General features: G+C 52.8%; 1 protein-coding gene across 1 annotated transcript in view; it reads left to right on the forward strand.

The window, feature by feature from the left end:
* Positions 1 to 21057, forward strand: part of SNX6 (sorting nexin 6) — a 106606-nt gene that overhangs the window by 15041 nt on the left and 70508 nt on the right. Inside the window, exon 4 of the mRNA XM_075330604.1 lies at positions 14916 to 15026. Coding sequence (XP_075186719.1) covers positions 14916 to 15026 — 111 coding nt within the window. The remainder of the gene's footprint in view (positions 1 to 14915; positions 15027 to 21057) is intronic.

Consider the following 21057-nt stretch of genomic DNA (forward strand, 5'->3'; position numbering starts at 1 on the left):
AAGAGAATTTTGTTACTTACCGTAAATTCTTTTTCTTATAGTTCCGTATTGGGAGACCCAGCTCCCTCCCTGTTGCCTGTTGGCAGTTTCTTGTTCCGTGTGTTATCACCGGCTGTTGTCGTTGACAGAGTCTCCGGTTGTTCCGGCTTTTGCTCTGTTTTACTTGTGGGTGGCTATTCTCCTTCAGCTTTTGCACTAAACTGGCTGGGTCTGCTCACCAGGGGGTGTATAAGCTCAGAGGGAGGAGCTACACTTTTAGGTGTAGTACTTTGTGTCCTCCGGAGGCAGAAGCTAAACACCCATGGTCTGGGTCTCCCAATACGGAACTATAAGAAAAAGAATTTACGGTAAGTAAACAAAATTCTCTTTTCTTTGTCGCTCCATTGGGAGACCCAAACAATTGGGTGTATAGCTTCTGCCTCCGGAGGCCACACAAAGTATTACACTTTAAAAAGTGTAACCCCTCCCCTCTGCCTATACACCCTCCCGTGCATCACGGGCTCCTCAGTTTTATGCTTTGTGTGGAAGGAGGCACACATCCACTCATGCATTCTCATTTTAGTTAATCGGTTGGAAGAAAAGTGGGCCCCGACGGGGCCCCCGGCATGTTCCCTTCTCACCCCACTACTTCGGCGGTGCTGTTAAGGTTGAGGTACCCATTACGGGTACAAAGGCCGGAGCCTCATGCCGTCTCCTTCACCATCCCTTAGCGGCTCTGGGAGAAGTGGGATCCTGAGCGGTCATCCATTCACTGGGACCGTGCTCCCTCCGCAGCCCCTGTGGGAATCTGTCGGACAGGAGTCTATTTATCCTCAGGGACCGGGCCCTGCATCACTAAGGTACTCTGTGTCCCCATGGGGGATGTGTATGGAGCGCCTTCATCCCGGACGCTGCAGCAGCTGCTTATTTGTGACGGCCGGCGGACTTCCGCGCCGACCGCGCCTGCTTGTCGGCCGCGGTCTTAAATTTAGTCCCCGGCTTCAATTGCGGCCTAGTAGCAAAACTCCCGCCCCCGGGCCTGTCTATCAGGGGTAAGGGCGGGACTGCCGACCTGACGTCGGATGTGAGGGCCGGAGCATCCTGTATGTTTCCTCCCCCCTCACTGATCACTGTGGGGACTCCAGATTCCCGCACTTTTCTAGCGCCGCCCACGGCCCCACTCCTCCCCAGAGAGCTCCGGCAGACATTTTTTTTTTTTGGCATTCTGCCGGTGGAGGATTTCCAGGAAAGAGCTCTGCAACACTGGGAGACCTAAGGCAGGGAATCTGGAGGACACACGCTCCGCTTTTTAGCGGTCGGTAAGCCACACCGGTCACCCGGTGCTGGTCCCCTCAGGGTGCCGGAATAGATACTATATATATTTTATATATTTCTGTTCGGTCGGGCTGTATACCCTTTCCCATATACCCTCAGTGATCACTCTCCTAGAAGACAACAGCATGTCGTCCACAAGGAGTAAGGGTTCCAAGGCACAGGGTTATTTTGCGACCTGTACCTCTTGTGCGGCTAAGTTACCTGCGGGTTCCACCTACCCTCACTGTGAGCAATGCTCAACCCCTGTTTTGCTTGCTCAGCCGGAGCCTCGGTCACTAGTGGGCCCCTCGGCTCAGGCAGACCCCCCTGCTCTCCCTGTCCAGGCGGCAGGGGCAGAGTTTGCCGTTTTTGCTGAAAAACTCTGAGTCACTCTCACAATCCATGGCTCAGTCTATGGACAAATGGTCTGCCAAGCTGCTTGAAGCTTTGCAGTCCAGACCGGTCCTTACACAGGCCCCGGGCCCTGTTGGATCGTCGCCTCCAGGCCCCTCTCTGTCCGCGCCGCAGCGCGTTCCCAGAGGGGGACCTAGGTCTCACGTGGAGGACTCCTGCCCGGACCACAGTCCCAGACCGGCTAAGCGGGCCCGCTGGGAATCTTCCCCGACTTCTTCACGCTGCTCGGGTTCCCAGATTGAGGACTCTCTGGAGGACGAGGCGGACGTCGCAGCTCAGGGCTCTGACCCTGACGTTGCTCTCAATCTTGATACACCTGAACGGGACGCCATAGTAAATGACCTTATCTCGTCCATCAACCAGGTGTTAGATATATCTCCCCCGCCGCCACCTGTAGAGGAGTCGACTTCTCAGCAGGAGAAACACCAGTTTCGGTTCCCCAAACGTACACGGAGTGCGTTTTTCGATCACTCTAACTTCAGAGATGCGGTCCAGAAGCCCAGAGCGGTTCCGGACAAGCGCTTTACGAAGCGCCTTACTGACACACGTTACCCCTTCCCCTCTGACGTTGTTAAGGGTTGGGCTCAATGTCCCAAGGTGGATCCCCCAGTCTCTAGATTGGCGGCTAGATCTGTGGTATCGGTTGCAGATGGCTCATCGCTAAAGGATGCCACTGACAGGCAGATAGAGCTCCTGGTGAAATCCATCTATGAAGCCACGGGCGCGTCTTTTGCCCCGGCTTTTGCAGCAGTGTGGGCACTCCAAGCTATCTCAGCTTGTCTGGCTGAGATTAATGCTGTCACACGTAATTCTGCTCCGCAGGTTGCGTCTTTGACTTCTCAGGCGTCAGCTTTTTCTTCCTACGCCATGAACGCAGTTCTAGACTCTGCTAGCCGTACAGCGGTGGCATCCGCTAACTCTGTGGCAGTCCGCAGGGCCATGTGGCTGCGCGAATGGAAGGCAGACTCGGCTTCCAAGAGGTTCCTAACCGGTTTGCCGTTTTCTGGCGACCGCTTGTTTGGCGAACGATTGGATGAGATTATTAAGGAATCCAAGGGAAAGGACTCCTCCTTACCCCAGTCCAAACCGAAGAGACCTCAGCAACGGAAAATACAATTGAGGTTTCGGTCCTTTCGTCCCTCCGCCAAGCCTCAATCCTCTTCGTCCAGCAGGCCGGAGAAAGGCCAGAGGAACTCCTATGTGTGGCGGGCGAAGTCACGCCCCCAAAAACCCGCCGGAGGCAATGCCTCCAAGGCGGCCTCTTCATGACTCTCGGCATCCCCGAACCGCATCCTCGGTCGGTGGCAGGCTCTCCCGCTTTTGCGACGCCTGGTGGCCACATGTTCAAGACCGATGGGTGAGAGACATTCTGTCTCACGGTTACAGGATAGAGTTCAGCTCTCGTCCCCCGACTCGTTTCTTCAGAACCTCTCCGCCCCCCGAGCGAGCCGATGCACTTTTTCAGGCGGTGAACGCTCTGAAGACAGAAGGATCCCTGTTCCCCCCCCCCCAGGAACATGGTCGCGGCTTTTACTCCAACTTGTTTGTGGTGCCAAAGAAGGACGGCTTGTTCCGTCCCGTTCTGGACCTCAAACTGCTCAACAGACATGTGAGCACCAGACGGTTTCGGATGGAATCTCTCCGCTCGGTCATCGCTTCGATGTCACAAGGAGACTTCCTAGCATCGATCGACATCAAGGATGCTTATCTCCATGTGCCGATCGCATCCGAACATCAACGCTTTTTGCGCTTCGCCATCGGGGACGAACACCTTCAGTTCGTGGCATTGCCTTTCGGCCTGGCGACAGCCCCACGGGTGTTCACCAAGGTCATGGCATCTGTTGTGGCGGTCCTACACTCTCAGGGCCACTCGGTGATTCCCTACTTAGACGATCTTCTGGTCAGGGCACCCTCTCAGATGGCGTGTCAAAACAGTCTTTCCGTCGCTCTGGCGACTCTCCAGCAGTTCGGGTGGATCATCAACTTCCCAAAATCCAAGTTGACACCGACCCAATCACTGACATACCTTGGGATGAAGTTTCATACTCAGTCAGCGGTAGTCATGCTACCGCTGGACAAACAGCTTTCGCTGCAGGCAGGGGTGCAATCTCTTTTTCGGGTCAGTCACACCCCTTGAGGCGCCTCATGCACTTCCTGGGGAATATGGTGGCAGCGATGGAGGCAGTGCCCTTCGCGCAATTCCATCTGCGGCCACTCCAGTGGGACATTCTCCGCAAATGGGACAGGAGGTCGACTTCCCTCGACAGGAACGTCTCTCTTTCCCTTGCAACCAAGACGTCACTTCAGTGGTGGCTCCTTCCCAACTCTCTGTCGCAGGGAAAATCCTTCCTACCCCCAACCTGGGCTGTGGTCACCACGGACGCGAGCCTGTCAGGGTGGGGGGTGGTTTTTCTCCACCACAGGGCTCAGGGAACCTGGACTCCGATAGAGTCATCCCTTCAGATCAATATTCTGGAGATAAGGGCAGTGTACCTAGCCCTATTGGCCTTTCATCGGTGGCTGGAGGGCAGGCAGATCCGGATCCAGTCGGACAACGCCACTGCCGTCGCATACATCAACCACCAAGGCGGCACTCGCAGTCGTCGAGCCTTCCAGGAAGTCCGACGGATTCTGCAGTGGGTGGAAGCCACAGCTTCCACCATCTCCGCAGTTCACATCCCGGGCGTAGAAAACTGGGAAGCAGATTTTCTCAGTCGTCAGGGCATGGACGCGGGGGAATGGTCTCTTCACCCAGACGTGTTTCGAGAGATCTGTCGCCGTTGGGGAACGCCGGACGTCGATCTCATGGCGTCACGGCACAACAACAAAGTCCCGGCATTCATGGCCCAGTCTCAAGATCACAGAGCTCTGGCGGCGGACGCATTAGTTCAGGATTGGTCGCAGTTTCGACTGCCTTATGTATTTCCTCCTCTGGCGATGCTGCCCAGAGTGTTGCGCAAAATCAGGTCCGACTGTCGTCGCGCCATTCTCATCGCCCCAGATTGGCCGCGGCGGTCATGGTACCCGGATCTTTGGCATCTCACGGTGGGTCAACCGTGGGCGCTCCCAGACCGCCCAGACTTGCTGTCACAAGGGCCGTTTTTCCATCTGAATTCTGTGGCCCTCAACCTGACTGTGTGGCCATTGAGTCCTGGCTCCTAGCGTCCTCAGGGTTATCTCAAGATGTCATTGCCACCATGAGACAGGCCAGGAAACCAACGTCCGCCAAGATCTATCACAGGTCTTGGAGGATCTTCTTATCCTGGTGCTCTGATAAGGGTTTTACTCCCTGGCCTTTTGCCTTGCCCACTTTTCTGTCTTTCCTTCAATCCGGAATGGACAAGGGATTGTCTCTCGGCTCTCTCAAGGGACAAGTATCGGCGCTATCCGTATTTTTTCAAATGTGTCTAGCCAGGCTTCCGCAGGTCCGCACGTTCCTGCAGGGAGTTTGCCACATAGTCCCACCTTACAAGCGTCCGCTGGAACCCTGGGACCTTAACAGGGTGCTAACGGCTCTTCAGAAACCACCTTTCGAGCCGCTGCGGGATGTCTCTTTATCACGTCTTTCGCAGAAAGTGGCATTTCTAGTGGCAGTTACATCGCTCCGTAGAGTGTCGGAGCTGGCAGCGCTGTCATGCAAAGCCCCCTTCCTGGTTTTTCACCAGGATAAGGTGGTTCTGCGTCCGGTCCCGGATTTTCTCCCTAAGGTGGTATCCCCTTTTCATCTCAATCAGGATATCTCCTTACCTTCATTTTGCCCTAATCCAATTCACCAATGTGAAAAGGATTTGCACTCCTTAGATCCAGTGAGAGCACTCCGACACTACGTGTCTCGCACGGCGCCCCTGCGTCGTTCAGATGCACTTATTGTCCTTGTCGCTGGCCAGCGTAAGAGTTCGCAGGCTTCCAAGTCAACCTTGGCTCGGTGGATCAAGGAACCGATTCTTGAAGCCTACCGTTCTTCTGGGCTTCCGCTTCCTTTGGGGCTGAAAGCCCATTCTACCAGAGCCGTGGGTGCGTCCTGGGCATTGCGGCACCGGGCTACGGCTCAGCAGGTGTGTCAGGCAGCTACCTGGTCTAGTCTGCACACTTTCACGAAACACTATCAGGTGCATACCTATGCTTCGGCAGACGCCAGTCTAGGTAGGCGAGTCCTTCAGGCGGCGGTTGCCCACCTGTAAGAGGGGGCCGTTGCGGCTCTTTTTATCGAGGTATTCTTTTACCCACCCAGGGACTGCTTTTGGACGTCCCAATTGTCTGGGTCTCCCAATGGAGCGACAAAGAAGAAGGGAATTTTGTTTACTTACCGTAAATTCCTTTTCTTCTAACTCCTATTGGGAGACCCAGCACCCGCCCCTGTTCCCTTCGGGCTGTTGTTTTTTGTGTACACATGTTGTTCATGTTGAATTGTTCTTTTGGTTCATGGTTTTCAGTTCTCCGAACAATTTATAAGTTTCCTCCTTCCTGCTTTTGCACCAAAACTGAGGAGCCCGTGATGCACGGGGGGGTGTATAGGCAGAGGGGAGGGGTTACACTTTTTAAAGTGTAATACTTTGTGTGGCCTCCGGAGGCAGAAGCTATACACCCAATTGTCTGGGTCTCCCAATAGGAGCTAGAAGAAAAGGAATTTACGGTAAGTAAACAAAATTCCCTTCTTTTATCAAAATGACAGCAAACAGCTCAGTAAGGCTGCTTTCACACATCAGTGTTTTGCCATCAGGCACAATCCGGCAAAAACATGAAAAAACGGATCCGGCGTCTGTTGCCGCCGGATCCGTTTTTTCCCCCATAGACTTTCATTAGCGCCGGATGGCCTTTCGTTTCATCCATTTTTTGCTGAATCCGGCAAAATGTACTTGTCCGGCGGCCGGATGAAACGTTAAAGTGAACGTTTTTGTGTCCGGCAAAAAAAACGGATCACGGAACGGCGTGGCTTATAATGTAAGCCTATGGACACCGGATCCGGCGTAATGCGGCAAAAAACAGATCCGGCCGCCGAATCTGTTTTTTTTTTTTTTTTTTTTTTTAAATTGAGCATGCTCAGAATCACACCGGATCTGTCAAAAAACGGAAGAAACTGATGCAACTGATCCGTTTTTTTTCACCGAATCGTGCCTGATGCCAAAAAACTGATGTGTGAAAGCAGCCTTAGGGACACATCGCTGGATTTAGGGTCTCTGTCTCTACAGATTGGGGAGAAAAAAACCTGCTGACAGATTCCCTTTAATACAATGCTGGTATTTTCTGCAGAAGCACGGAATATTTCTGACTAATTCAAAAGTCAAAATGCACACACGTTGCTTGTGGCAGATTGGGTTTCAGCCTCTGTGCACTGTAAAGGTTAAAATCTGTTGTAAAAATCCATTGTATTACCGATCATACAATAATGCACATATTACAGCCTTAATCCACAGAGTTTCTGGGCAGAAGTCTTTATCTGGTAGACGTTGACTAGACACATCCGCTATTGGATTGGTGCAGATTCTGCTTTCTGTACTTGCACTTAAAGGGGTTACCCGCCTTGCTTCACATCACTCTACAGATGACAACAATACATTTTTGGAATTTACTTACCTTTAGTTTGTCACCACCCGGTATTCTGGTGTGCAGGTCCATGTACTGCGCGGAGTGCTGCTGATCACCCATGCTCAGTCACTTTCCATACAACCAAGTCTCTGCATAAGGCCTCGGTTCCACTTGTGTATTGCACAGGCGAGTGCAATCCGATAAAACATCTGACTGCACTCGCACCAGTGCAAAACTATGGGGCAGTGTCCATCTGCGATTGGTTTCCCATGCCACATGGGCATGAGAAATGAATAGCAGCCTGCTGCGCTTAGCTCACACACACCCATACAAGTCTATGAAACCTAGATGACATGCGAGTACAGTGCTGACCACAGCGACAGGCCGCGGAGAAGATGGAAAAAGTGCTCCCTTCCTCTTCTCTGCAGCTGTGACCCGATCGGATCACATTTGCATGACCCTCGGCTCACGATCGCAGCAGAGGGCCATCGGCATATCGCTTCCGATGCTCTCACATCACTAGCTATGCGCAAGTGGAACAGAGGCCTATTACTTACACTTCTTAGTTCTGTACAAGGGACTTGTCAGCCCTGCAGTCCATTAGTGGCTGATGATGGGCTGCAGCGCTCACTTGACATAACAATTGTGAGCTTCAACAGAAACTGCGCTGACATCGCTGCAACAGCATCGGTACTGGATGAGAGTACCGTATTTTTCGTCTTATAAGACGCACCGGACTATAAGATTCACCCCAAATTTGGAGGGAAAAAAAGGTAAAAAAATAATATGGGGTCCGGTTATAATCTGGTGGTGTCTTACCAGGGAGGGGGGCCTGCAGAGGAGCGGGGGGTCACAGGAGACGGGCGGTACTGGAGTACTGCAAGTAGTATATAGGAGGGCCCAGATACTCACTGTGGATGCTGCTCTGTGCGGGGCCGGCGACGCCGCTCTGCTCTGTGCGGGGCCGGCGACGCCGCTCTGCTCTGTGCGGGGCCGGCGACGCCGCTCTGCTCTGTGCGGGGCCGGCGACGCCGCTCTGCTCTGTGCGGGGCCGGCGACGCCGCTCTGCTCTGTGCGGGGCCGGCGACGCCGCTCTGCTCTGTGCGGGGCCGGCGACGCCGCTCTGCTCTGTGCGGGGCCGGCGACGCCGCTCTGCTCTGTGCGGGGCCGGCGACGCCGCTCTGCTCTGTGCGGGGCCGGCGACGCCGCTCTGCTCTGTGCGGGGCCGGCGACGCCGCTCTGCTCTGTGCGGGGCCGGCGACGCCGCTCTGCTCTGTGCGGGGCCGGCGACGCCGCTCTGCTCTGTGCGGGGCCGGCGACGCCGCTCTGCTCTGTGCGGGGCCGGCGACGCCGCTCTGCTCTGTGCGGGGCCGGCGACACGGGTGCTGCTCCGTGCGGGGCTGGTGATTGAGCAGCCAAGCAGGACGGAGCAGCCGTGCACAGAGCAGAACGGAGCGGCTCCAAACAGAACAGAGCAGCGCGGCCCGATCCAGAATAGCGTCGCACAGCCCAGCAGCGCTGTCAGCACAGTGCATTGCTCGGAGCATCTCCCTGCCTCCTTTGACCCCTCTGCACAACCCCCCGGTAAGCTACATTCGGATTTTAAGACAAACCCCTCATTTCTTTGTCGCTCCATTGGGAGACCCAGACAATTGGGTGTATAGCTTCTGCCTCCGGAGGCCACACAAAGTATTACACTTAAAAGTGTAAAGCCCCTCCCCTTCTGCCTATACACCCCCCCGTGCCTCACGGGCTCCTCAGTTTTTATGCTTTGTGCGAAGGAGGCTGACATCCACGCATAGCTCCACATCTTAGTCAGCAGCAGTTGCTGACTATGTCGGATGGAAGAAAAGAGGGCCCATAACAGGGCCCCCAGCATGCTCCCTTCTCACCCCACTCTGGTCGGCGGTGCTGTTAAGGTTGAGGTACACATTGCGGGTACATAGGCAGGAGCCACATGCTGTTTTCCTTCCCCATCCCTTAATGGGCTCTGGGTGAAGTGGGATCCTAATTGGTCTCCAGGCACTGGGACCGTGCTCCCTCCGCAGCCCCTGGGGAATCTGCTGGACAGGAGCCGGGTATCGTCAGGGACAAGGCCCTGCTACTGTGAGGTACTCTGTGTCCCCCTGGGGGACCGCGCATGGAGCGCTTGTGCCATACACACTGCAGCACTGCTGGGTGTGTTAGTGCGCCGGTGCCTACCGCGCCGGCCGCGCTTATTTGCCGGCCGCGCTTATAACTTTAGTCCCCGGCTTTTGCGGCCTAGTATCGCATATTCCCGCCCCCAGGCCTGCCAGTCAGGGGAAGGGCGGGACGCTGCACAGGACGTCAGCGCTGAGGGCTGGAGCATACTTTGTATCCTCCTCCCCCCCTCACTCAGCACAGTGGGGCATCAGATTCCCGCACTTTCTGGGGCACGCCCACGGCCCCCTCCTCCCCACAGAACGCCGGCAGCCATTCCTGTCAGCACTTCTGACGCTGGAGAGGAGAGACAACACGGCTCTGGGAGGCCCAGGCAGGGAATCTGGTGATCACACAACCGCTTTGAGCGGTCGGTAAGCAGCACCTGGGTGCTGGCCCCACTGAGTGCCGAAGTGTACACATATATATATATATACTTATATGCTATACATTTACACTGTACGGTCGCACTGTTGATTTTTGGCTATATACCCTCCTGGATTGTACTCAGAGGAGACAACAGCATGTCGTCCGCAAAAAGCAAGGGTGCCAAAGCACAGGCTTACTTTGCAACCTGTACCTCATGTGCGGCTATACTACCGGCAGGTTCCACCGATCCTCATTGTGTGCAATGCTCGGCCCCTGTGGCACTTACTCAGCCGGAGCCTCTGCTACTGGTGGCCCAGGCGGAACCACCTGCTACCACTGTCCAGGTGACAGGGACGGAGTTTGCAGTATTTGCTGACAAACTGTCTGAGAGTATGGATAAATGGTCTGCTAAGATACTAGAAGCCTTACAGTCCAGACCGGTGACTCAGGCCACGGGCACTGTTGAATCATTGACCCCAGGCCCCCCTCAGTTGGAGCAGCAAAGTGCTCCTGGGGTGACCCATAGGTCCCAGGGTGAGGTCTCTGACACGGACCGCAGTCCCAGGCCACCTAAGCGGGCTCGCTGGGAAATTCCCTCGACTTCATCACACTGTTCGGGGTCTCAGGACTCTCTGGATGATGAAGCGGAGGTAGCAGATCAGGATTCTGATCCTGAGGCCGCTCTCAACCTAGATACACCTGAAGGTGACGCCATAGTGAATGACCTTATAGCGACCATCAATCAGGTGTTGGATATTTCTCCCCCAGCTCCTCCAATTGAGGAGTCAGCTTCTCAGCAGGAGAAATTCCGTTTCAGGTTTCCCAAGCGTACATTGAGTACGTTTCTGGATCACTCTGACTTCAGAGAGGCAGTCCAGAAACACCGAGCTTGTCCAGATAAGCGTTTTTCCAAGCGCCTTAAGGATACACGTTATCCCTTCCCCCCCTGACGTTGTCAAGGGCTGGGCTCAGTGTCCCAAGGTGGATCCTCCAGTCTCCAGACTGGCGGCTAGATCCATAGTTGCAGTGGAAGATGGGGCTTCACTCAAAGATGCCACTGACAGACAGATGGAGCTCTGGTTGAAATCCATCTATGAAGCTATCGGCGCGTCTTTTGCTCCAGCATTCGCAGCCGTATGGGCACTCCAAGCTATCTCAGCTTGTCATGCGCAGATTAATGCAGTCACACGTACGTCTGCTCCGCAAGTGGTGTCCTTAACCTCTCAGGCGTCGGCGTTTGCGTCCTACGCCATTAATGCTGTCCTGGACTCTGCGAGCCGTACGGCGGTAGCATCCGCCAATTCGGTGGCAGTCCGCAGGGCCATGTGGCTACGTGAATGGAAGGCAGACTCTGCTTCCAAAAAGTTCTTAACCGGTTTGCCATTTTCTGGCGACCGTCTGTTTGGTGAGCGATTTGGATGAAATCATTAAACAATCCAAGGGAAAGGACTCATCCTTACCCCAGTCCAAACCAAACAGACCTCAACCACGGAAGGTACAATCGAGGTTCGGTCCTTTCGGTCCGTGGGCAGGTCTCAATTCTCCTCGTCCAAAAGGCCTCAGAAGGATCAGAGGAACTCCGATTCATGGCGGTCTAAGTCACGTCCTAAAAAGACCGCCGGGGGAACCGCTCCCAAAGCGGCCTCCTCATGACTTTCGGCCTCCTCACACCGCATCCTCGGTCGGTGGCAGGCTTTCCCGCTTTTGCGACGCCTGGCTGCCACAGGTAAAAGACCGTTGGGTGAGAGACATTCTGTCTCACGGTTACAGGATAGAGTTCAACTCTCGTCCTCCGACTCGGTTCTTCAGAACATCTCCGCCCCCCGAGCGAGCCGATGCTCTTCTTCAGGCGGTATGCACTCTGAAGGCAGAAGAAGTGGTGATCCCTGTTCCTTTTCAGCAACAGGGTCACGGTTTTTACTCCAACTTGTTCGTGGTGCCGAAAAAGGACGGATCCTTCCGTCCTGTTCTGGACCTAAAACTGCTCAACAAACATGTAAAAACCAGGCGGTTCCGGATGGAATCGCTCCGCTCCGTCATTGCCTCAATGTCCCAAGGAGATTTCCTAGCATCAATCGACATCAAAGATGCTTATCTCCACGTACCGATTGCTCAAGAGCATCAGCGCTTCCTGCGTTTCGCCATAGGGGACGAACACCTTCAGTTCGTGGCACTGCCTTTCGGCTTGGCGACAGCCCCACGAGTCTTCACCAAGGTCATGGCAACAGTAGTAGCAGTTCTGCACTCTCAGGGACACTCGGTGATCCCTTACTTAGACGATCTGCTTGTCAAGGCACCCTCTCAAGTGGCATGCCAACACTAATGGCGTCCCGGCACAACCACAAGGTCCCGACATTCATGGCACGGTCTCAAGATCACAGAGCTCTGGCGGCAGACGCTTTAGTTCAGGATTGGTCGCAGTTTCAACTCCCTTATGTGTTTCCTCCTCTGGCACTGTTGCCCAGAGTGTTACGCAAGATCAGGTCCGACTGCCGCCGCGCCATCCTCGTCGCTCCAGACTGGCCGAGGAGGTCGTGGTACCCGGATCTGTGGCATCTCACGGTGGGCCAACCGTGGGCACTACCAGACCGACCAGACTTGCTGTCTCAAGGACCGTTTTTCCATCTGAATTCTGCGGCCCTCAACCTGACTGTGTGGCCATTGAGTCCTGGATCCTAGCGTCTTCAGGGTTATCTCAAGAGGTCATTGCCACTATGAGACAGGCTAGGAAACCAGCGTCCGCCAAGATCTACCACAGGACGTGGAGGATATTCTTATCTTGGTGCTCTGATCAGGGTTTTTCTCCCTGGCCATTTGCCTTGCCCACTTTTCTTTCCTTCCTTCAATCCGGATTGGAAAAAGGTTTGTCGCTCGGCTCCCTTAAGGGACAAGTCTCAGCGCTCTCTGTGTTCTTTCAGAAGCGCCTAGCCAGACTTCCACAGGTACGCACGTTCCTGCAGGGGGTTTGTCACATAGTCCCTCCTTACAAGCGGCCGTTAGAACCCTGGGATCTGAACAGGGTGCTGATGGCTCTTCAGAAACCACCTTTCGAGCCAATGAGGGATATTCCTCTCTCACGCCTTTCGCAGAAAGTGGCCTTCCCAGTAGCAGTCACATCACTTCGGAGAGTGTCTGAGCTAGCAGCGCTGTCATGCAAAGCCCCTTTCCTGGTGTTTCACCAGGACAAGGTGGTTCTGCGTCCGGTTCCGGAATTTCTCCCTAAGGTGGTATCCCCCTTTCATCTCAATCAGGATATCTCCTTACCCTCTTTTTGTCCTCATCCAGTTCACCAATGTGAAAGGGATTTGCACTTGTTAGATCTGGTGAGAGCACTCAGACTCTACATTTCTCGTACGGCGCCCCTGCGCCGCTCGGATGCACTCTTTGTCCTTGTCGCTGGCCAGCGTAAAGGGTCACAGGCTTCCAAATCAACCCTGGCTCGGTGGATCAAGGAACCTATTCTCGAAGCTTACCGATCTTCTGGGCTTCCGGTTCCCTCAGGGCTAAGGGCCCATTCTACCAGAGCCGTGGGTGCGTCCTGGGCTTTGCGGCACCAGGCTACGGCTCAGCAGGTGTGTCAGGCAGCTACCTGGTCGAGCCTGCACACTTTCACGAAACACTATCAGGTGCATACCTATGCTTCGGCAGATGCCAGCCTAGGTAGGCGAGTCCTTCAGGCGGCGGTTGCCCACCTGTAGGAAGGGGCCGTTTTACGGCTCTATTTCGAGGTTTTACTTTACCCACCCAGGGACTGCTTTTGGACGTCCCAATTGTCTGGGTCTCCCAATGGAGTGACAAAGAAGAAGGGAATTTTGTTTACTTACCGTAAATTCCTTTTCTTCTAGCTCCAATTGGGAGACCCAGCACCCGCCCCTGTTCCCTTCGGGCTGTTGTTCTTTGTGTACACATGTTGTTCATGTTCAATGGTTTCAGTTCTCCGAAATTTCTTCGGACTGAATTTACTTTAAACCAATTTATAACTTTTCCTCCTTCTTGCTTTTGCACCAAAACTGAGGAGCCCGTGAGGCACGGGGGGTGTATAGGCAGAAGGGGAGGGGCTTTACACTTTTAAGTGTAATACTTTGTGTGGCCTCCGGAGGCAGAAGCTATACACCCAATTGTCTGGGTCTCCCAATTGGAGCTAGAAGAAAAGGAATTTACGGTAAGTAAACAAAATTCCCTTCTTTCCTCCCAAAGTTTTAAGAGGAAAAGTGCGTCTTATAATCCGAAAAATACGATATATGGTGTTTTCACTTTACATTACATTGCAGTAGTGGACAATCCCTTAAAATGATTTGCATAAGCAATACATTTCCTTATGCATTTTTTGCGCATTTTGAGGAAAGTTACCCTTTAACCAAATCAAATCTTCACAAGACCAGTTCTTCCTGGCAATAATTTCTCAACATTAGACACTTCATACTGCCAGAGTTAAAAGGACCCTGTCAGCACAGAATGACTGTTCAAACCAAGCACGAGGCCAAACATTTAAGTGCACCTTCCCACCTGCTTGTTCGCATCTATCTCCACATCTCTCTGGCTCTGTGAAGCCAGTGCGGACAATCAAAGAAGAGATAAGTGTGAAGGAGTGTAAAAAAAGATTAGCTTCGCCATGATACACCGAGTGCCTGTGCTTGGTTTGAACAGTCATTTGTACTGACAGTCCCGTTTAAAGTGATTCTTCACCCTGTGACTGAGCCGTGACTTTACGTATCTCATGTATACTACAAAAGACAGTCCTGCATCTCCAAATAGAACTTGGCAAGTGTGAACAGGTGCAAGCCACTATGACTATACAAAGCCTAAACAAAAGAATACAGCAGGATTCTGTAAGTGATTAGAGTGCTGCTGTATTCTTTTGTTTGTGTTTCATATCTCATGTATATTCTTACCTGATGATCTATGTTCCTGTGCTCGCTTACAGCCGCAGATTTCACTTATGCTGTGCCATTTATGAAATTTACAGTGACATGCGCCAATTTCAGCAACAAATGTGACAGGACGCAGAAAATCCACATTACATCTTTTACGCTATTAGTTTGTTGCTGAGTTTGGCACAGATCTTGCAGCCAAACTGACCCTTTTTACTTGCTTTTATTGGATTATTAATATTTGCCATTTTCCGTTGACAGAGTTCACTACCAAACTTCAAGCAAAACGAGTTTTCTGTGGTCAGACAGCACGAGGAGTTTATATGGCTTCATGATTCCTTTGTGGAGAATGAGGAATATGCTGGATATATTGTAAGTCCTATATAGCTGTTGTAATGACCTGTGCCCCGAATGTATTGGGGACACACGTCTGGTCAGCGGGATTGAGGCACACAGGAGCACTTTGTCACTTAAACAGTCCATGCGGTTTATTCAAGCATGTCATAAACCGCTGTTACAGTTCATTTCAACACAATTACAGGAACATACCACTATCCCCAGTCTGTTCCAATAGTGAGTATACCTGCAAAGCTTCATACACACAGCGTCCCTGTGCCGGCATCACAGCCTTTACTCACTGACCTCTCAGCTGTATCCGAGTGAAGACCTATATGGTGTCCTTCACTTGCTGACACCCAGTCAGCTCACAACCCCCTTTTCCTGGGGATACCTGTTCAGGAGTCTCAACACACTCCCCACATGGTCTAACCATGTGCTCCAGCAGGGCCGTGTCCTTCCAGGACCCTGGTAGACAGCCATGTGATCACCACCAGACACATGATATCCTCCCAGACACACCCTTGGGTGAGAGGTATGTGGATGGTCAGTCCTGCTCATCACTTCTGACCATGCCATGAAACTAGCCCTGAAACGTTACCAAAAAGACATTTGGAACTACAAGTCCCTGCGAACACTCCAGGTTCATGGCAGAGGTTCTCTGCGACACATACCGGCCATTTCCAATATTACCGAGTGCCATCTTGTTTAGTGTAACAAGACAAAACAGTCACTGATCTTGGGGACACCAGCCAGAGAAATCACTGCCGGCAGCCAACGAGGGCGCTCAACACAGTGAAATCCTAGGTGCATTGCCCCCTTGGAAATATGCAAATCAAAAAAGTCTGTGGAGCCTCTGTTAGGAGTCTCGACACAGAAACTATCCAGATATCCCTCCGGGAAGGACCTGGCCAAGGAGACCACCATAACCACCATATTAAGTGGCCCTTTTAGTCAATATCCAGCTCTTTGACGAGTTTAAAGATATGACAAGGGACATACCAAGGCCAGGTATCCATCCACAGACAGCTGTTTCGGGATATTGCCCCTCCTCAGTGTGGAGTAGGATTCTGGCCAGATGGGAGCGATGCCTAGTAGACCAACAAGACAAATCAATCACTGATGTCGGGGAGACCAGCCAGAGAAAACACTGCCGGCAGCCAGCGAAGGCGCTCAACACAGTGAAATCCTAGGTGCATTGCCCCCTGGGAAATATACCAATCAAAAAATGATGATGAGGGGCAATACCCTGAAACAGCTGTCTGTGGATGGATACCTGGCCTTGGCATTTCCCTTGTCATATCTTTAAACTTGTCAAAGAGCTGGATATTGACTAAAAGGGCCACTTAATATGGTGGTTATGGTGGTTTCCTAAAAAGAGCCACTGCTTGGCCAGGTCCTTCCCGGAGGAATATCTGGCTATTTTCTGTGTCGAGACTCCTAACAGAGGCTCCACAGACTTTTTTGATCTTGCATAGTGTGGTGTATTGTCAGTGTCACTGGATTATACATCTTTAGGCGATTAGGTCCCTTTTTAATTCTTCTCATTTTAATTCTCAAATTCCATTGAGCATTAAAAATAAAACCTCGCTGCCAAGACCATCTGTGCTGCAACAATACGCTCACAACAAGGCAGACGCACAGTCGATAGAGGCGAAAATAACATACTCCTTTGGAAAGGTTGATCTGCCAAGCGATGAATGTGCGTTGTATCGTGGTAATTAATGCGATGCGTAGGAATCAATTACGGGAGGGGGGTGGGGTGGGGTGGGGGGTGGGTATTTGTAGCAACAGGCACTTGGCAGGTGAGGTTTTCTTATGCTGGGGTCATACTGGTGTATATCATCCGGTGTCTTGTCCTTACGACGCTCTGCTCGATCTCTGCTGTGAGCGTGAGCCGAGTGTCATTACTGTGCTCCAAGTCTGCACGCGAGAATCCGATCACAGGTGAGAAGATAGAGAGCGTAATTTCTCCATCTTCTCCATTGTCTGTCTCTGCGTATATCGCACTGCGCTCAGATGACATCCCAGTCCGATGTTTCACACGCTCCCATAGACTCGTACGGGTGCCAGTGATTGGGTACACAATGCAGCGATTTTTATTTATATTTTTTTTTTCTCATGCCAAATTGACATGAGAAAAAAAGCGCTGATCAGCCCTGCCCCATAGTATAGCACTGGTGCGAGCGCTATCCGATACAACATCAGGTATCATTTGTCCAATTTATGATCAGTTGTGGGTGAACCCTTATTATTTATCTCACAGATGCTAAAGCCGCTCTCTGCCATATCCACGACTAGTGATGAGCGGGCACTGCAATGCACGAGTGCTTGGTAATTGTAATGAGCAGTCGGACGGGGCGTGAATCGCGTACCGAGTATAATGGAAGTCAATGGGGAGCTCGAGCATTCTTCCGTAAGATCTTCCCCATGCTTGAGTTCACAATTGACTTCCATTATATCCGGGTGCTTGAGTAGAACCCATCTCAGCAACAACTGCACATTACGAGTACTGAGCACCTGAGCATGGTAGTGCCCGCTCATCACTAGTTACGAGTACTGAGCACCTGAGCATGGTAGTGCTCGCTCATCACTAGTTACGAGTACCGAGCACCCGAGCATGGTAGTGCCCGCTCATCACTAGTTACGAGTACTGAGCACCTGAGCATGGTAGTGCTCGCTCATCACTAGTTACGAGTACCGAGCACCTGAGCATGGTAGTGCCCGCTCATCACTAGTTACCAGTACTGAGCACCTGAGCATGGTAGTGCCCGCTCATCACTAGTTACGAGTACAGAGCACCTGAGCATGGTAGTGCCCGCTCATCACTAGTTACGAGTACTGAGCACCCGAGCATGGTAGTGCCCGCTCATCACTAGTTACGAGTACGGAGCACCCGAGCATGGTAGTGCCCGCTCATCACTAGTTACGAGTACTGAGCACCTGAGCATGGTAGTGCCCGCTCATCACTAGTTACCAGTACAGAGCACCCGAGCATGGTAGTGCCCGCTCATCACTAGTTACGGGTACAGAGCACCCGAGCATGGTAGTGCCCGCTCATCACTAGTTACGGGTACAGAGCACCCGAGCATGGTAGTGCCCGCTCATCACTAGTTACGGGTACAGAGCACCCGAGCATGGTAGTGCCCGCTCATCACTAGTTACCAGTACTGAGCACCTGAGCATGGTAGTGCCCGCTCATCACTAGTTACAAGTACTGAGCACCTGAGCATGGTAGTGCCCGCTCATCACTAGTTACGGGTACAGAGCACCCGAGCATGGTAGTGCCCGCTCATCACTAATTACTAGTTCAAATACCATTCAGTTCAAATACTGTCAGGCATCAATGGGCTATGTTGCTCTGCAAATGTAAATGGTAATATCCAATCATCAATTTATTAATACTCTTCCAGGCGGAATAACGGAGGTACAGCCTTTATTTTACATTTCTTTACCGTTCCTATGGGAGACCCAGACCATGGGTGTATAGCTACTGCCTCCGGAGGACACACAAAGTTACTACACTCAAAACGTGTAGCTCCTCCCTCCTAGCATATACACCCCCTGCTAGCCAGTCCTAGCCAGTTCAATGCTTTGTGTTTCAGGAGGTCACACACACATGCATTCTCTGATTTTGATTTTTGATTTTTCCTTTTGGACAAAGATTTGGAAGAAAAGCGGGTCCAGTCTGGACTCCCGGCATGTCCCTTCACACCCCACTGCGGGGCTGCTGTTAAGGTTGATTTCAGGGCTGTATCCCTTTCATGCCGCGCTCCTTCACCATCCCATGCTGGGGCTCTGGCTTGAAGTCGGAGCCAACACGGTTCTCACTGCTTTGCAGGAGACCGGTCTCCATCCGCAGCCCTTTTGCAGGACCCTGCTGGACGGAGCTATCATCCCCCAGGACCCTGGCAACCTGCGTCTCACAAGCTAAGTATATGAGACGTTATTACCACAGAAAGTGGTCTTTCCAAGGGTCCTTTATGTTTATTTATTGGGGGAATGTGTTTTATGTTTGGTGTTAACATTTCCGGCCGGTTCTCCAGTTTTCACTGGAGAACCGCGCCGATGGTGCCTGCTCGTCGGCCGCATGTTTTACTCTAGGCCCCGGCTTCGCCTGAGGCCTAGTTTCGGTTTCCACTGTCTCTGCATGTCAGTCATGCAGAGAGGCAGTGTAGCTCCACCCAGCAGCTGCGCAGCACAAGCGAAGGGACACTCCTCATTGAGGAAAGATTCCCTCCCCTGGCTACCTCACTGACAGAATCCTTTTGCCGCTCTCAGAGTAGGCCCCGCCCCCTCTCCTCACTCCGGTCGCCATGTTCTCAGCGTTCTCTGTGCCTGCATGGGCACAGAGATTCCACAGTGTGACAAGTGGGGACCTGGGCTGAGGGACCAGGGGGCACAGACATGTCGTTTTGAACGATTGGCAGCCACAACCTCCGGTTGTGCAGCTGCTTGTTTTATCTGTTTAGATATGCTGGTGGCCAGTCTTGACAGAGCCCCCACCTCTGCAGCATGTCTCACAGAGCAGCGCTGCAGGCTGTTTTTATTATGCACTGCAGGTAGTCTCGTACGGCTGTACCGAGCTCATAACCACTGTGGCCCCTCAGCTTGGAGGCTCATTAGTGGCCCCTCCATCTGCTCCGGTTTCGGTGGCTGACCCCTGAGGGAATCCTATTTCCAGGAGTCGGCTGTCCCGGCATCTGCTGAGCATGCAGCTCCCTTCTCAGGGCGTTTTCTGCTTCAGCTCGCTCAATAAAGCTCACAGACGACCCTCCTTCTGGGCTCAGATCCCGTCCTCCTGACAGGGAGACGCAGGGTCCCCTGTCCTTCCCCGTCCCGCAGCTCCGATTACGAGCTGACTCACTGGACGAGGAGGATGTCTCTACCAGGGGCTCGGACGCTACTTTATGTATTGATCCGTCCGTCCGTGACGCAGAGGCGAATGATTGGATTGTGTCCATCCACCTGTATCAGTGGAGTATTCCCCACTGGCAGAAAGGCATCAGTATACCTTTAACAGGACGAGGAGTGTGTCCCTTAACCACTCCAGTTTTCACCCTGCTGCGTCCAAGCTCACAGCCTGTCCTGCAGACCCCAAAGCGGGGTTCTGCTGCCTGTTTCCCCCTCCCATCAGAGGTGGTCAAGGAGTGTACTCATTCGCCAAACGTGGCCCCTCCGGTGTCCAGACTTTCAGCCCGGATAGTTGTATCAGGGGCTGACAGCAATAAGGATCCCACGGTACATTAATTTTGTACTGGACCCCAATCCGCCGGAGTTACCTTACCTAGGAGAACACAAAGTGTGTTCCTTAACCACTCCAGTTTTCAGGCCCCTGTGACCAAGCCCAGGGTCCGCTCTGACAGTCGCTTCCCATGAAGCGTGATTCTGAGGAATGTGTTTCCCCTGTCCACCAATGGTGGTCAAGAAGTGGGCTCATTCACCTCAGGTGGCTCAGCCCGGACCGTTATGTCAGTGGCTGATAGCTCCTCACTTAAGGTTTTGCGGTCCGCCCGGTTGTCCTTTGGGCCAAGTCGGTATTGGGGCGGCAGCAGCTTCGTTTTCCTCAGCTTTACAGCAGTGCGGTTCTTTTGTACCTTCTCTGCTTGTCTGGAGGAGATGCATTCCCTCACAGGGACTCTATGCCCAAGACGGTTGCCTGAACTTCCAGACTTCAGTCTTTTCATCCTATGCCAGATATGCCATGCAGGACACCGCACGGCGGTGGTCTTGGCTACTTTCCTCGCTATCCGCAGGCTCCTGTGGCTTCGGAAATGGAAAGCAGATGCCTCTTTAGGGGTTCCTTGCTGGGCTCCCCTGTGGTGGGACCAGTCTCTTCGGAACCAACTGGATGAAATTCAGGAAGCCCTTGGCGGGGAGAGTTCTTCCTTGCCACAAACCTAAACCAGGGAACCTGTCCAGGACAGGAATCAGTTGAGGTTTTGGTGGTTTCCGTTCCTCCATCTGATCGTCATCTAGCTCGGTTTTGGTTCATAGCACCAAATGGCTTGCAGCTGCGTCTTCAGAAGGCCGCAGGAGTTGCTACCACGGAGTCAGCTTCCTCCAA

This window comes from Anomaloglossus baeobatrachus, chromosome 12, assembly GCF_048569485.1.
Source record: "Anomaloglossus baeobatrachus isolate aAnoBae1 chromosome 12, aAnoBae1.hap1, whole genome shotgun sequence".
Classification (NCBI taxonomy): domain Eukaryota; kingdom Metazoa; phylum Chordata; class Amphibia; order Anura; family Aromobatidae; genus Anomaloglossus; species Anomaloglossus baeobatrachus.